The sequence below is a fragment of the Notothenia coriiceps genome, unplaced genomic scaffold (genome assembly GCF_000735185.1).
Source record: "Notothenia coriiceps isolate Sejong01 unplaced genomic scaffold, NC01 NC01_scaffold00036940, whole genome shotgun sequence".
Classification (NCBI taxonomy): domain Eukaryota; kingdom Metazoa; phylum Chordata; class Actinopteri; order Perciformes; family Nototheniidae; genus Notothenia; species Notothenia coriiceps.
In genome coordinates this window covers 50,691-66,726 of record NW_011369641.1, presented here as the reverse complement: position 1 = coordinate 66,726, position 16,036 = coordinate 50,691, and the positions used below count along the sequence as shown (strand labels likewise).

Below are 16,036 nucleotides of genomic sequence, written 5' to 3'. Positions count from 1 at the left end.
GGGGGGGGGTGAGGGAGACTGCTGGAACAGGATGTAAAGGAGAGAGTGAACATGTAGGAGGAGAAGACAGAAGCTGATGAAATGATTTCAGTTTTTGGCTCCTGACAACCTCTCCCTGTGCACTCAGGAAATGAGCAGAAAACTGATAATTGCCTGCCTAATTATTGGTGTTACTTTTGAGGGAGGACTTGATATTCTTACTGCATTGATGTATTTTTAATAGACCAATTCAGCCAGGCTAAATTGATTAATTATTAATAAGACAACAGAAGAAAGAAAGGCACATAATTAAAGGACAAAGGCTTCTGGTGAACAAATGGATCAGACAGTGTGTTCTTTTTATGATGTCAAGTTAAATCACAGTTGGTCTTTCCTTTGTGTGTGTGACTCTAGACCCCAGGGAGGGCTCTCCATACTCCCCCAGCATGAAGAAGAGCCTGAGAGTCCGAGACAGCATCAGCTCCACTGAAGGAGAGGTTGGTTTCAAAACACACACACCTGCACATTTTCCTTTTTCAGTGGCAAACAGATTTCGAATTGATTTTACAATATCAACCAGTGTGTGTTTTAGAATCAGGTTTATTGCCAAGGTTTACACAAAGTATTTGATTTGGTGTATAATGGTGCAGAGAGGAATTAAGTTGTACACGTACACTACTTTAAAAACCATTATAACATTTAAAAAGAAATGTTGCAATGAATACAAATATACTCATAATTAGGTATAATACAATTATGGCATATTACTTAAAGTTACAAATGTGCAGTATTTTAAATGTTAAGTGAAATTAATAAATAATTACTACTCCTATTAGAGTATTCTTAAAGTGAATGTCTTTAATTTACCACAGGGTGTGTGTGTGTGTGTGTGTGTGTGTGTGTGTGTGTGTGTGTGTGTGTGTGTGTGTGTGTGTGTGTGTGTGTGTGTGTGTGTGTGTGTGTGTGTGTTCATTAGCATCTTCTCGTGTGTTTTCCCCCTGTCCATTCCGCTGTACTCCTCTAATAGATTAATTGCTACTTGTTGCTCTGCAGCGATAATTGAGACTGTGGTGCTGTCACAACTCCTCGTCTCTTCCAGTGCGATTATAACAGCCACTGTGTCCTTCTGGATGAAAGGCTAACTTAACTCAGCAAGAGCAGCGATGAGTTCAGATTGGATGAACATCTTCAGACCAGACTTGGCAGGCAGTGTGAGGCTGCCAGGGGAAACCAGGGCGATGAATTAGAAATGGTGAAAGTATGTCAAGTGACTTCTTTCAGATTAGTCTGCAGCTTCGGATGTTCGGAACACTTTTCATTTGATTGCACTTTTTTGTTCCTGTTTTTGTGACCTCTCTTTCAGTATTTTCATTCATTTTCAATTCCAACTTGTTCTCTCTCTCTCTCGCCTCATCTGCCCTCATATCACATTTCCCCTCCCTTCTCCTCCATTTGCTTAATCTTTATTTCTCTTTCTTCCCTTTACGTCTGTCTCCAGGTCTCAGAGGGGTGTGGCAGTCCCGTCCACAGTCGATCTGGTTCGATGCATAGTGTGGCTTCTTATGATGGAGGGGTCCTCAGAGCCCCTGGCAGTGCAGAGAGCTCCCCCAGACGAACACTGAACCATCCGTCCACTGCAGGTCAGTGCTCCTGAATCCTTACGTCATCCCATAATAAAAGATTGAATAGTCCCAAAAACATCTGTAATGTTCTCATTTGTGATCTCAATGAGGGATGTTTGTGATCGCAGGTTCTCAGTCTCCTGCCATGTCAAGCCCCTCGCACGGTGTGGATGAAAACAGACAAGCAACAGATCCTGGGTAAGAGGACACACAGCAGAATTGTTTAGGCCATTTTTTATCACATACCATTTAACTGATTCAATAGGAAACAGCTGATTCATTTTTTATTTTTTTTCACGATTATTTGGGGCCAACACTCCTTGTTTACCCCAATAAAGCATATATAGGGATGTAACGATATATCGAATATCGCGGTAAATAAATGTCTCAATACCGTTGTGAGACTGACAAAAACTAATCTTAATTTTTTTTTTTTTTTTAAAACATTTATTTAACCAGATGGTCCCATTGAGATCATCGATCTCTTTTTCAAGGGAGACCTGTCCAACATGGCAGTAATTAGGTTACAACATGAACATAAAACAACAGATAACGCAAAAGGACATCGTATTTACAGGGCTACATGTACATACCTAGAGACATTGACATGTACCAACAGTATATTTATATCTCGCCCTGTCAATAAGCCTCACCTTATTGGCAAAAACTGTATTGTTTTTGAAGTGGTGGAGAGGCAATGCACAGTTTTACCCACTGCTGTCACCCATGGCCAATCTCTCTGTCCCAGTAACATCAGCAAGAGAGTTTTTTCCACAGCAGGGGATATTGTAAACGCCCAAACATCCCAGCTTCTACCTGGAAATGTGGACATGCTCATATTCCTAAAAGATAACCTTGATGATGCTGAGTGAGTGAGTTAGTGAGTTAGAGTTGAGTTACTTGAAAAACTAAAGTGAAACTTGATTTATTCTATTGCAGGGTCTGATTATTATATTGTTGACACTTTAAAATACTACTATCCTACTAAAATGCTGTACAAATCAGATTTATTATTTAATAAAGANGTGTGCCTTGGCAGTCTCAGAATACTGTACAAATCAGATTTATTACTTAATAAAGAAAACAAATTCAAGTAAAAAAAAAAAGAAATAGATTATATAAAAAAATCACATTTTTTTTCGCGATAAATATCGTACCGTGGACTTTTTATCCCGATATTATCGTACCGTGAGTTTTGGGTATCGTTACATCCCTAATATATAAAGAACGTCATACTGTTGTGAAGCAATATCTTGATTGCGAAATTGATCAATTATTTAAAAGAAAAGGATATGAAGAGAAAGCTGGTGGGATAATAAAACTAAAAGATGTATGAAATAATTACAATCATTGTTAACCAAAATAATTAACTTTAATTACCTTTCTAGTTTTTAATTAAAGGGTTATAAGAAACTAAATTGACATCGTACTGGAAATATGTGTGACTGTTGAAAATGACATATTCTTTAAGAGTGAAGAAGGAATTAAGTTTTGATATGGTACTTAATACTACATTGCTAGTTTGCTAACTGTAAACTGTATATAATTTACTATTACGACAAAGGTCCCAGAGCATCACCTGAACAGGTCAATAATAACACCATCAGAGTTCTGCTGTTTTCTTTGTTATGGTCCTGGCATTAAAATACATATTGTGGGTCAATGACGAGCAGAACATCTGGATATGTTTTGTTCTATCTCACCTCAATGAGTCCAGCTCCAGAAACTCTTAATGAATGTGTGGTACAGTAATCATCCTGACTCGCTTTTATTTGATTTCCCTCCCTCTCTCCCTCTCAGCTCCACAGAGCCGTCAGCAGAGGACAGTCCAGAAAAACTCACGGCTAAGGTACATGAGGTTTGGTTATTTCACATTTGGCAAATAATGATTCACTTCACAGATACTGTCCTTTAATATAACTATATATATTATTTACATACAATAAGTTTGAAGTTTTTATGCTATGACATTTAGCTTTGATGTGTTGTGTTATTTCTGTTGGACAGAACTACCTTACATGGCCCCACTTCTTCTCCTATTCATATTACTTGGTATTGTATTATTTTGTGTTTTCCTTAATTGTACCTCAATCCACTGAAGGGGAAATGAGTTGGTACAGGTAAACAGGGTTAAATTAGATAATAAAGGGAATTAATGCTATGCAAAAATACTTGATTTCATTGTTAATAGCAAGATAATCCCACATAATCCTAAATATTTCTAATAATCAATGACTTTCGCTACATAACAATCTTCTGAATGGTCTATTTTGAAGTATTAAAATCAGTTTCCTAGTGTTGCCCTTATAAATAATTTGTTTCATAACTCATCTTCAATCAGCTACATGTCCTACTGATGCAATAAGATTAAAGTCATTAACATGGACATCCGTTGCCGTGTAGGAAGTTGCATGAAAACACTTTCTAATCCTGTGTAATATCACATGTGGTTACCCAAGGATTAAAACAGGGATTATTTTTGATACTGCACTAACCAAATCCATTTCTCTCTCCAAGGACATGCTCTGAGCTTGATATGGATAAATCAATGCAGAATGTTTTCGCATTAGTAGTTATGTGGAGCTTTTAAGTGAGGATTCAGCCCGGGAGCTAAAAGTCTGAACCTGGAGGATTAGTTTCGCTTTCACCAGACAGTACTGATATTCAGAGAACTCCATAAAGCTACAGTTTTAGTTGAATGTAAGAAGCTTTAGACTTTAGACTCAAAATCTGATCTCAATATAATGTTGCACAAAGAAAAACCGTTACATTCCAGGAGAGAAAAAGCCCTTTCTCTGTAAAACAGACGTATGTATTCACTTTTTCTCCTCCCAATTGTCCATATTTCTCAGTAGTAGCAGCAGCAGCTTGTCGCTGCGTGTTTTAGCACAATCATGATACTGTCCTGTAATTCAACAAATGTCCACACTCAGAAGGACGCAGGACAAAACACTATCACATTCACAGTTGATGGAATATCTTAAAATGAGATGTGTGCATAACATCTCAGGGTCTTTCAAACAGCTTAGATGCATTAGTCTAATGTACTTCCATTGTCTTTATAATTTATGGAATGTCAAATATTAGGAAGAAACACATCAATCATTCTGCTCAGAGGAAATGTCTTCTTGCTCCTGATTCACTCCCTCCTCTTCCACTCTTTAAGAAATAGAAATAGAGAAACACTCCTTCTAATTAAGTATATTCAGCCTCAGTGCCATTTGGCTCACGAGTCTTATGAGTGTGTTGTTGATTCCTCAGGGCCCCGCTCTGAATGATGATCTGAGCGCCAGCAGCAGCAGCAGCTCGGTGGAGATCAGCGGCCTGCTGAGTGAAGCCAAGATGTCGGGACGCTCACACACACTGATGCTCTCCTCAGATGAGGTACACATACTCAAATATTTTCTTTTTTATTGAAGGTCGTTGAAGGTGATGCAATGCAATATCAAACATGTTTAAACAAATAATTTACCTGAGCTTGATTCAACCACATCAAAGTTGATTGCTGTAGTTCAAGCCATACTTTTACACCAATGTTTAAAACCCGACATCTCTGTTGTTTTTAATGCTGCCACATTCAGAGTCTGGATATGATAGATGATGAGGTGAGACCTGTGCTTTACTGCATGCTTGTGTTCATGTGTCTGTTCAGTGTATGTCATTTGTCTGTTTTTCATACCCACACATCATTCATGGTGTTTCTCAACGAGTAATATATGCTGCTAAAGAAAATAGTTGCTTGTTGGGGTGTTCATGTGTCCTTTCTTCTGAACTCATTATAAATTACCTCTGTGAAAAAGAGACACTGTTCATAGTTAAATCCTGCATGTTAGAGATGTAAATTAACCTGCTTTTTCCTCTCTGCTCCTGTCTGTCTCTCCTGCTGTTCAGATCCTGGACGAGGCACAGTTTTCGAAGCAGTATCAGTGGCAGAACAGCAGCATCACAGAGTGGACCCCCCAGCAAGTGGCCCGCTGGCTCATGGGCCTCAACTTGGAACAACACATCCCAGAATTCACTGCCAAAAACATTGATGGAGAGCAGCTGCTGCAGCTGGAGAGTCCTGAGCTTAAGGTACGTTAAAGGTGGTTATACAAACATAGTACAGCAAATGTGAACAGGAAATAGCAGTGTAGCTATTCCAAAAATATGTTCGGTGAGTTCAGAAACATAGTTTGTCCTAAAGAGACATGTGACATGTTATTCAACTATAAAATTATATTAAAAAACAAAATGCACGCAATGGTCAACTTAAATGCCTTCAAAGTATTAAGGAAAATGCAGTTTTCAGCGTTTGTAAATAAGTAATTAGCGCTTTAAATGATGACGCTTCAGCCCTAGATTTTCCTCAGGGTTTAGTAGTATGTTTTTCTCTTCCTAGTAGTTTATCTTTGGCGATGTTGTACAATTAAAACAAATATAAGTACATACTTATGCATACATGCGTATATACTTATGCATGTTTATTTGTTTCAGGTCCTTGGAGTTACTTCTTCCCAGGACCGTGCCCTGATCAAGAAAAAGATCAAAGACCTTAAACTTCTGATGGAGAAGGCCAAGAGGAACAGAGAGAAAGTGGAGAAACAAAGCGAGAAGCTACGGAAGAGGGAGCTGGAGGAGCAGCAGAAAGAGGAGCGCAAAGAAAGTGCGGCAGAGTGAAGTGAATTGTTGGATCACCTGCCGCGTTACTGTAGCAACACACCACGTAGCATCTCGAGGAACAGAACGTCAGTAGACCCCACAAATGAACCCTGAGGGACACCTGCTCAGTAGTTCAATCGTTCTCAGTGGTTAAGCTACAAACCCAACTGTCGGAGATTGTTAATAAGTGACTTTTTCACCAAGAGTATCAAACCAAAATGAGCAGTTGGATAAAAAAAGGTCCTGCCCCGTTAATTTGCCTCATTTTACACCCATCCTGTGTTTTTAGCCATTTAAGATTTTACTCGGTTCTATTTATTTGCTTTTAATTGCTGTAAATTAGGTTTATTTATTCATATGCAGAGTAAGTCTGTGGAGTTAATCTCATTCTATATCATCTTCAGAGCCGTCTACATTACCCATCACAGCACCCGTAGATATTACGTCCATGTACAGTGATAAATACAGATATGTCTCATGTGCCATTTTGATAGATTTATGTATATCCTGTTCAGAATCGGTGAAATCGCTCTTTTGATTCGCCGAAGCACATACAGGTCGGGCCTGTGTGGTGGAATACATGAGGCAGTATTTATCTCCCACCACTGGGTGTCCCCACGCTGCTTACTTTCACTACTGAAGGAGGCAACACTGGAACTTTCCTACAGGAGCTGAAGCAACTTTCATTTAGAGAAATAACTCTCCTGATAATTGCAAGAACACTGGAAGTGCAAACACTGTAAATGTAACCTCTGCACTGGCTTGTCCTATGCTGCTTACAGTATACATGTACCATAGAAAGCGGTTCACACGGTATGATTGATGAAGAGGACATGTTGAACTGGTTCTAATGGATACTTCAGGTACAATGTAATGATAAAATGTGTAAAAAACTAAAACTAAAAAAATGTTAAATGGAACTTCCTGCTTATATGCATAATGTGGCTTTGACACCGCTTGTAACCTGCTTTTGACCTCTTTTTATATTCTCTCTCAATAACAAAGTTATTCCCCGCCGCTGCCTTTAGAAATTCTAGAGAAGTTGAATTTTTCTGAACACTACCCGCTTCTGTGTGAGTATAGAAACACATACAGTTAACATTTCTAACATTTTTTTTCATGAAGATGTACAGTTCACCATGCAAAACACTTTGGAATATTCTGAATATTATTAGGGAATGCTGCCATATAGACGAGTCATCTCTGTGATGCAGGACAGATGCAGGATGCACCTGATACTACTGATATTACACTGGAATTTGCAACTGATAGATGCAATATACTTTTAACTTACCTGTAAAACTGGTTCAATAAGACTTTTGACTTACTTGTTAGATAAAAAAAAGATAAACCTTTTTGAAATTATTTCGTATTTTATGCAGTTATTGTTTTAGGATTACGAGACATGCTCCCTGTGTTACTTCTTGAGCATTCCCGAGAATCATTCCGTAGATTTACAGTGAATACAGAGACATCAGAGTCACCGTGATCTTATCAAAGGCAGCTTTGGTTATGATTCCCTCTTTGTCTCAAGGAGCCTGCCTGGTGTACTGTAAATCAGTTAAAACAAGAAGAAGAATCTGGGTTACAGATGCAATGCCACAGTAAAACAGGAATCACTGATCTATTCATGTTATTATTTATTTATTTCTGTATCTAATGAAGCAACTGACTACTGTTTATGATAGCTTATATGAAAATAAGAGTACTATTAACACCTACAAATAATTTATCCAGAATTGTATGATTACTTCCTATTGCCAAAATATAAGTAAACCTGCTCATTAAAAAGTGATTTTAGATTAAAATGGTTGTTATGAAATGAAGGATTATAAATTGGAAAGTGCAAAGCGAGAAGAAAACGCAGTAGTGCTCCCTCATTGTGCTTGTGGTTTTCCTTTAATACAACCATAGTGCTGCTCCAGTACAACTCCAATAAACTGTTCATGTTGTATTCTTATGGAATATTTTGTAACACCTGAACCTTTTCTGTGAATACCCCCCAAAACCTCCCCTGTCAGGTCAGTCCGCTGGCTGCACTATTTTGATTCTTTTGTATGTATAGTGAAACACTGAGAGCAATACGCTGTAAGAATCCTAAAGCCTTGTTTTCTATCGTGTCAGTTTTTTGTCTGAGGGCTGAGGAGGCTTAGGGGTCACACCTGAGGCCATAAAGTGACTCCAGATCTTTTCTATTTGCTTGCCTGAGCTTGCCTACGCATGATGAAACCAACGTGTGGATGAGACCCTGGTGCTCCTGGCAGGCGTTTGAGTCATGTCCTGAAGGGTTTTTCTTTCATGTACGTAGAGAGCAAAAGATCATCACTACAAACTGCTAGCCATTGCTTTGATTCTTTTAAAAAGCTGTGCTTGTTCTCCTCCTCTTTCTCCTCCTTTTTTGTCATTACCTTGCTCTCTTTTCCGCATTCTGAAAAGTTTGAAAGGGCAGCTAGCTGTCACACTGAATAAAATGTGCGGTCACTGTCTGCTTTTGTTTCTTTTTTTCCCACCATTTGTCTGACTTCAACATAGTTTGAGAGGTCATTTGTTAGCTTTACAGAAATGTTTGTCCAAGGTGATACAATGCACAATATAACTGTTGATGAGGATTCAGTTGTCATTCTCATTCATTTAGAATATCTTATGATAAACCTGATAGTCCTATTTAGATAGAAAATAAGAACATACCAAGACCTTTGCCATAAACATGCTGTGTTTACGAGGCCTGTTATTTTGACCATGTGACCATTCACTCCCTTTCTCTCAGTGGTCTGGCTGTACTGAGGTCAGCCACAAGCCTCCAGTCCCACCCTCTCTCCTTTCTATTTATATTCAGCCTGATTTTACTCCAGGGCTATTTTTCTCTCACTGACAACTCCCCCCCCCCCCTGTCAATTCTTACCCCTCTTCTTACAACTCCATTTCTGTTGGGGGGGCTTATGGAGGCTTTTCACTGTGGGTATGATTGGTACCTTCCTTATCACCATTTGTGTGTTGATTTCCAATCTCCTGCATGCTGTGTGGAGAACGTTAGTGTGTGAGTGGGTGGGTTTAGTTGCGCGTCACGAGCAGCGAGGCCCCTCTTTCAAGGAGCTCATGGAGGAGTTCAATCCAAGACAACTGGCTGTCAAACAGCTGAAGCGGCAGTTCCTTGACGCTCTGCAGGCCAACGATTCCCTGGAGGTCATGAAGATTCTTCACACTGGGGAACTAGAGATTGACACCGTTCTTGAGGTGGATGACCCAAGCATGCTGCTGGCCTCATACAAGCAAGGTACGCACAAAACAAAGATTGATACATTTCACCTTCAGCAAAACAATGCATGGGGATAAACATCGTGTTTGCTATAGCCTACCAAATGAAGTATAAGGTCATGAATTGGACGAGTTTACAGAATTATGATTATGAACGTTTACGTGGTTTCATAAAGCATTAGAAAAGGAAAATAGATTGTAAACACTGAATATTATAGTTAGGGGAGTTGTTTTGTAGTTAACCACTAGGTGTTGCTAAACCCCCATGGACCCTAAAGCTGGATATGACAAGAAACAATGTCGGTGAATTATGATATGCGGGATACTGGGAATAACCATACGGACATATAACAACAAAGCCGTATGAAATATAACTCTACAGTCAGTCACAACATGTATAGGCACTGTTGTTCTATATTTAGCCCTTTCAAAAAAGAAAGTATTCCGACCTTAAACATTGATGGCTAACTGTACAACAATTAAAAAGCACATAGGAAACATCCCAAAAAGAAATAGCCTATGTTGTGTGAAATAATGAATTCAAAAACATGTTAAGGAACACAGTTTATCTTTGCAGCACGTTTTTATTTTGTATGGGTCACTCACTGAGGGCACAATGTTTATGCTTTAAACAGGAAGTAACTGGTAATAGGAGATAAGATGATCTGTTATTCAGCTCAATAAATGTATAATAAAACAATAGTTTTATGTGGAAGTAACTTAACCCTCAGATGCACAGTGAACACTACACTCTTCCATAAGTGGGTCAAAAAGGACCCATATTAGAATAATATGTGTTTGTATGACATTTTTGTCATTTTGGTTAAGAAAAATCACTTGTATAATATTTAGTATTATATTTTGGTTCACACTAGAAATATTTTATATTTAATTTTTCACTATTTATAATTTTAGACATTTTCTTTACATTTTGAAAAAAAACGTTTTGAACATAATTGTCCCAAAGATCTCCGTTATTCTGAGACCCTCACAGTATTCCAGTCCCTTTTCAAAACTCATCTCTTCTCCTCTTGTCTACTCATCATAGCCCACCCACAATAGATTAACATTAACATGCTTATTATAGTTGTAAGTGCACTGCCTTGCGGCCTGTAGCACCATCCTTGATGGAGCATATGTGTGGGCGGAGTGAGCAGAGAGTAGAGTAAGGAGTGAGCAGAGAGTAGAGTAGTTGTCGATTCTTGTTCTGTTTTCTGTGAATATCTGCCTCACCCTCTCAGACTTTGAGTTGCGCGCGCTACTAAAGAGACGTGTTACCATGGAAACCAAACAATGGTGTAGCTGTATTAAAGTCCGAGTGGAAACAGTCCTGAGTAAATCTGATTTTGTCAGAAATCGGGAGAAATGCGGGAGAAATATGACCCCCGGAGGAAACCGGGAGAGGGCAATGGAATCGGGAGTCTCCCGCGAAAATCGGGAGGGTTGACAAGTATGCCCCCACCCTACCTGCCCTTATATTGTAAAGCGATTTTGAGTCCTTGAAAAGCCCTATAAAAATATAATGTATTATTATTATTATTATTATTATCATTCTTATTATTATTATACTTACAGGTATCAGATCTTGCTGTGTAAAATAATCTTCCTGAGAGGTGTCACTTGTGATGAGTCTGTGTGGTCTACAATGAATGTATTCCTGACAGCCACAGGTGATAAGAATCAAAGGTTCCCATAGGATTCCATAGAAAATGCATGCGGGTCATTTTTGACCCACTTATGGAAGCTTGGGGTAATAATACAAAAACTACAATTTCTTAAAATGTATACAATTTAAATTTAAAATTTGAATGGCATGATATCCAAAACATGTTTTTGGAGGAATAGCTGGAATATGAAATGATAAAAAAATGTAATTACAAAGATGCTTCAAGAAAACCACCTCACCGGGTCAAAAAAGACCCACTTATGCATCTAAGGGTTAAGTAAATTGTTAATACAAAACCAAATATCAGATTATAAAATATGATGGGTATTATCAGTTAAACAACCAAAAGGTAGGGTATATAGAGCTATTCAAATAAACTGACTAAAACATTACAAGAATTGCTCTCAACCCTAACACTTCACTAAATTTAACAAAAAGTATAATGCTTTTATTGAACCCTCTCACAAACTGGTATAGGTTTTAGAAAAGTAAGTGTACAGGACCTTAAATTCTTATTGTTTGACATTTTGCTACAGGTTACTGGCTGCCAGGCTACACACTGGATAAGTCCTGGGCGACTGGTATTCATGTGTGTGTGATGTACAATGCGGTGGAAACAGCTCTGGTGCTCATTCAGGAGGGTGCGGCTATCAACCGGAAGCCCAACGGGAAGACGCCGCTGCACGTGGCCTGCGAGGCCTCCAACGCTGACTGTGTCGCCCTGCTATTGGCTCACAGTGCCAAAGTCAACGGCCTGTCTCTGAGCGGACACACACCGCTCCACTACTGCATCACAAGCCAGTCTGTGGCCTGTGCCAAGCTGCTCCTCTGCGAAGGTCAGAGTAACGGATGCATGGATAGATGGAGATAAAAGTGCAAGTACATCTATAAACACAAAAATAACCTTTGTTTTTTTCCCCATATAGGTGCAAAAGTCAACATGCCCAGCGACAACAATGAGGCGGACACACCTTTACACGCAGCAGCCAGATTTGGCGTCCCAGAGCTGGTGGCTCTCTACCTGGCCAATGGAGCAGATGTGAATTCAGTCAACTCCCTGCAGGAGACTCCCCTGATGACTGCGTGCTTCTGGGCTTTTAACGCTAAAGAGCAATTTTACAGTGAAGATCATCATCTTGTCTGTCGCCTTTTGCTGGACAACCAGGCAGGTATGTTTCTTCTTTCTTATTTACTATAAAGGCTTTGAGATTACTACAACAGTTCCCTTCTGTTCAAGACCCAAACCTCAGAGAAGAGGACAATAAGACAGCCCTTCACAAGGCCGCCTGGAACTGTGATCACGTCCTGATGCAGATGCTTCTGGAGGCCGGAGCAAACACACGGGCCGTGGACATCAACGGCTGTGCCCCCATCCAGTATCTCCTCAAAGTGACAGACGTCAGGCCCATGGCCATACCTGAGCTCTGCTACCAGGCGCTGCTCAACCATAACGCAGCGCGGATTTACCCCCCACAGTTCCACAAGGTACAGGAGGTTTACTGATATTAGAAGAGAATATAAAATACAGTTTATTTGACCAATGATATGTTGATGACAAGAGGTCCTTGCATGATAATTGTGCTGTATGATCAAATAATGTACGTTTTTGGAGGTGTTGCAGGCCTGCTATGACTGCACCAAAGCCGTCGAAGTTATGGTCAACTCTTATGAGCGCTTAAAGCCCACAAAGAAGTGGAGTGCTGCTATACCTGATGACTGCTACAAGGTAGAAACATATCTTCAGTACATCAATATTAATGGCATGTGTAGTGTTTCTTATTTTGTGCCTCTCCAGGGACATTTTTGGCTTTTTGACATGTTCAATCCCACAGCCATCAAATTGTAAATTTATGCTTTCGATTATATCAGGATTTCAATCTATAGAGCCCTGTCTTCAAAATTTTAGTTTTGGCTATTTTCCACTATATTAAGCCATTTTATATTTTATTTGTATCTGCCTTAATGGAAATGCTTTTTTGCTGTATTACTGTTCAAAAAAGTAGAAATGCATAAAAAAATATATATATTTAAATCATCACTGACATATCCAAGACAAAAAGGTCCCTTGCTTAACAGAACAAATATTTTTGTGTTTTTCTACCATAAAAAACAACCTTCCTATTGGGACGGATACAATATCTGAAGTTTTCTTTGCCTCCTCAGCGTCACAAAGACTTCTACGACTCTTTGTTCGCTGTTTGCAGCAACACTCCCCGCAGCCTGCTGCATCTGTCCAGATGTGCCATCAGAGCCAGCCTGTGGGAGGTCTGCCAGCGAGGTGTAGCACAGCTGCCTCTGCCCCCTCCCATGAAGAGATATTTACTGCTGGAACCTGAGGGGATACTGTACTGATGAAGAGAATATTGTTTCCAAAAAAATACCTGCTGTGTCTGAGGAAAGTCAGCCACCTGATAATTTGATTAAAACATCACTTCCTGTCTGCAGAGTTTGGAGAGTGAAAATGCTGCTAGTTGGAGCTGCCACTAACAAGAGTGTCCTTTTTATTTTTACACAACATTCCCTTTTGTCTGGAACATAAGACATCCCTCTTTGGTGTTGGACAGTACTGAAAAGTTGGTTTGCGTGAGTGGAAATGTAATCACATGACTTACTATAAAACTAATTGATATGGTGGTTTGATGCAGGACATGACAGAGAACGCCATACAACTAATTAAAAACGATGAGTAACGTAGCAGGATTGATGGACAAGTGAGACAAATCGCATTTTACTGATGATTATTGCTGTGCTAATTACAATAATAATTTATAGTAACTAATAAGTGAACATTATGGTCTGCTGTGTCACATCATCCCCTGCACACAACGTCTGTTTCTGTAAACACTGTTTTATGTAAGTATAAAAATACAATGTGTTTGACTTGCCTCTCTATGACAGTGATGCCTCATCTCAATCTACCCGGCAACCATCCTTAATGCTCACTCATGCTCTCATGATACTCCATTATGCAGAACAAACACTTGACAAAGCCCTCCACAACAAGTGCTTGTTTTTCCAGTGGACTGCACCTGAAGCCATGTGTGGACCCAGCCAGAAAAAGAAATGGTAATAGTAAAATCAGTTGCACCTTAAAGGTGACCTATCATGCAAAATGCACTTTTGTACGTCTTTTATACATGAATATGTGTCCCCGGTGTTCCAGGGAACTCACCAAGTGTCAGAAAACACAACCCTCTCTCTTTTCCTCCATACCCAAATCTCTTAAAAAGGGGCTGCAACGGATCTGATACAGACTGATCCAGATTTGAACACTTCTCTGACGTCACAGAAGTGGCACTACGGCTATTGGGCCAACTCCACCAATCAGGAGGAGACAGCCACGGACATTGCCGTTTGAAAGCGCTGGAGACGCTGTAGTACATATGCCAGGCCTGTAGATGGTGCTGTTCCCACATAATCAGCCCATGCAAAGACAGTGTTAAATTGAGCGAAATGAGGAATGGCTAAAATGCATGATCTGTTTGGTATTTAGACAAATAAAAAGTATAAATATGCCTTATATAGGTATGGTCCTACACTATATTATTCAAATATAGCATGATAGGTCCACTTTAACTCAACTGCTTTCCATCCTGGCTTCTTCTATCACTTTCATCAGTAACTAGCACAAGGGCCCACTGTTATAGTGTGAGGATCCCAGTCGATGTTATCCTGGTATTAAGACTCATTTACCATGGGGAGATAAAGCCAGCTTACAATAGGATGAAAGCCCTCAACAGACTGAGGCTGCTGCCTGGAGAGGAAGAGGCGCTGCTGAGATATTGTGTTTTTGTTAAAGAGGAGAAAATTATCCGGCAGCCTCGAGAAAAACATTAAGATGAAGGCAGAATAAAAATGAGAGAAAGAAAATTCAGCTCTTTTTTTTATCTCCAACTATGCAGTACAAACAGAAAACCAACATGATTCACTAAAAACACATAGTATTTATTTTCCTGCAAACATGTCAAAAACGAGTGTCTTTGAGAGTGTTTTACATCAAATGTCCCCAGTTAAAAATGCTTTAATCAAGTCCAGAGGTCAGGGTCATATCTTCTCATGCAAAATAATGGAATGCCACTTACATCAGGGAGTTCACTGACTGACAGTGCGTGTGCCTGTGGTGTGCTGTAATCTTTGAGAAACGTATTGCAGTCCATAAGTCATAGACATAAACAGGTGTGGCTGAGCACTTTGGTCAACTGAAGGTTGTTTTAAATGTGCTATATAAATAAATAAAGATTGAGATTGAGATTGATGGTCTGCGTATGTTGCAGAAAAATTGTCCGGATGACTGAAGAGTCAGGCCTGAATCCTAAAATAGAGCAGTAAAATGTTGGCAGAGAGAGATACTTAAATCAAGCGTTACAATAATGGGAAGAGAAGGGTTTGACAATGAACTGAACTTGGCTGCTCCTCACATTGCACTGATCCTTTTTCCCCCCTCCTCCTATCTTTAGAAATAAGCTTGCAAGTAATGCCTGAATAAACTGGAAAACAGAGACAGGAAACTATAACACAGGGAAGCGTAACATGTGGGCACACTAATGAAGGGGCAAACAGAGCAGGACAGCGTGTCCACAGAGCTCCTGTTGGCAGCCGGCCACGGGAAGCCACTGGACTGTGTCGGACGATGACAGACAAACAGAGCAAAGTTTACTAAAACAAGCTGTGGGGACAGGAGGGAGACGGGGGTATTACAGAGAGCACAGGCACATGGGGCTCCTTCACACACTATAAAAAGCTTTATACCTCATACAAATCTTACTTGTGTGAATATAAGCGCAGGGTATTTAATGTACCATGAGCTACAAAAGACACAAGGAATTATGTATTGAGAATTTTATTTTTCTACATTCACTGATCCTTTTAGTAA

The 16,036-nt window shown here is 39.6% G+C and overlaps 2 protein-coding genes across 3 annotated transcripts in view; both read left to right on the top strand.

Moving 5' to 3' along the window:
* Window positions 1-8,724, top strand: part of LOC104964256 (neurabin-1) — a gene marked incomplete at its 5' end in the record, with an annotated part of 36,918 nt that extends 28,194 nt beyond the window's left edge. Inside the window, 8 exons of the mRNA XM_010792997.1 lie at window positions 394-476; window positions 1,478-1,619; window positions 1,730-1,799; window positions 3,402-3,450; window positions 4,863-4,985; window positions 5,183-5,206; window positions 5,493-5,675; window positions 6,078-8,724. Coding sequence (XP_010791299.1) covers window positions 394-476; window positions 1,478-1,619; window positions 1,730-1,799; window positions 3,402-3,450; window positions 4,863-4,985; window positions 5,183-5,206; window positions 5,493-5,675; window positions 6,078-6,260 — 857 coding nt within the window. The remainder of the gene's footprint in view (window positions 1-393; window positions 477-1,477; window positions 1,620-1,729; window positions 1,800-3,401; window positions 3,451-4,862; window positions 4,986-5,182; window positions 5,207-5,492; window positions 5,676-6,077) is intronic.
* Window positions 8,725-9,140: 416 nt separating this feature from the next.
* On the top strand, window positions 9,141-14,056 carry asb4 (ankyrin repeat and SOCS box containing 4). 2 transcript variants are annotated; one of them, XM_010792996.1, is made up of 6 exons: window positions 9,141-9,516; window positions 11,700-11,999; window positions 12,090-12,332; window positions 12,401-12,648; window positions 12,785-12,889; window positions 13,327-14,056. In XM_010792996.1, the coding sequence occupies exons 1-6, from the start codon at window positions 9,204-9,206 to the stop codon at window positions 13,513-13,515; spliced, it is 1,398 nt and encodes a 465-aa protein (XP_010791298.1). In that variant the 5' UTR covers window positions 9,141-9,203; the 3' UTR covers window positions 13,516-14,056. The 2 variants fall into 2 exon arrangements, with proteins under 2 accessions (XP_010791298.1, XP_010791297.1); XM_010792995.1 differs by having other exon boundaries at window positions 12,776-12,889; window positions 13,327-14,054.
* The last annotated feature ends 1,980 nt before the right edge of the window (window positions 14,057-16,036 follow it).

Coding starts and splice junctions, on each gene's coding strand:
- asb4 (XM_010792995.1), top strand. CDS start 9,204: ATGATTGGTACCTTCCTTATCACCATTTGTGTGTTGATTTCCAATCTC. Junction 12,333..12,400: donor TTTGCTGGACAACCAGGCAG/GTATGTTTCTTC, acceptor CTTCTGTTCAAG/ACCCAAACCTCAGAGAAGAG. Junction 12,649..12,775: donor ACCCCCCACAGTTCCACAAG/GTACAGGAGGTT, acceptor ACGTTTTTGGAG/GTGTTGCAGGCCTGCTATGA.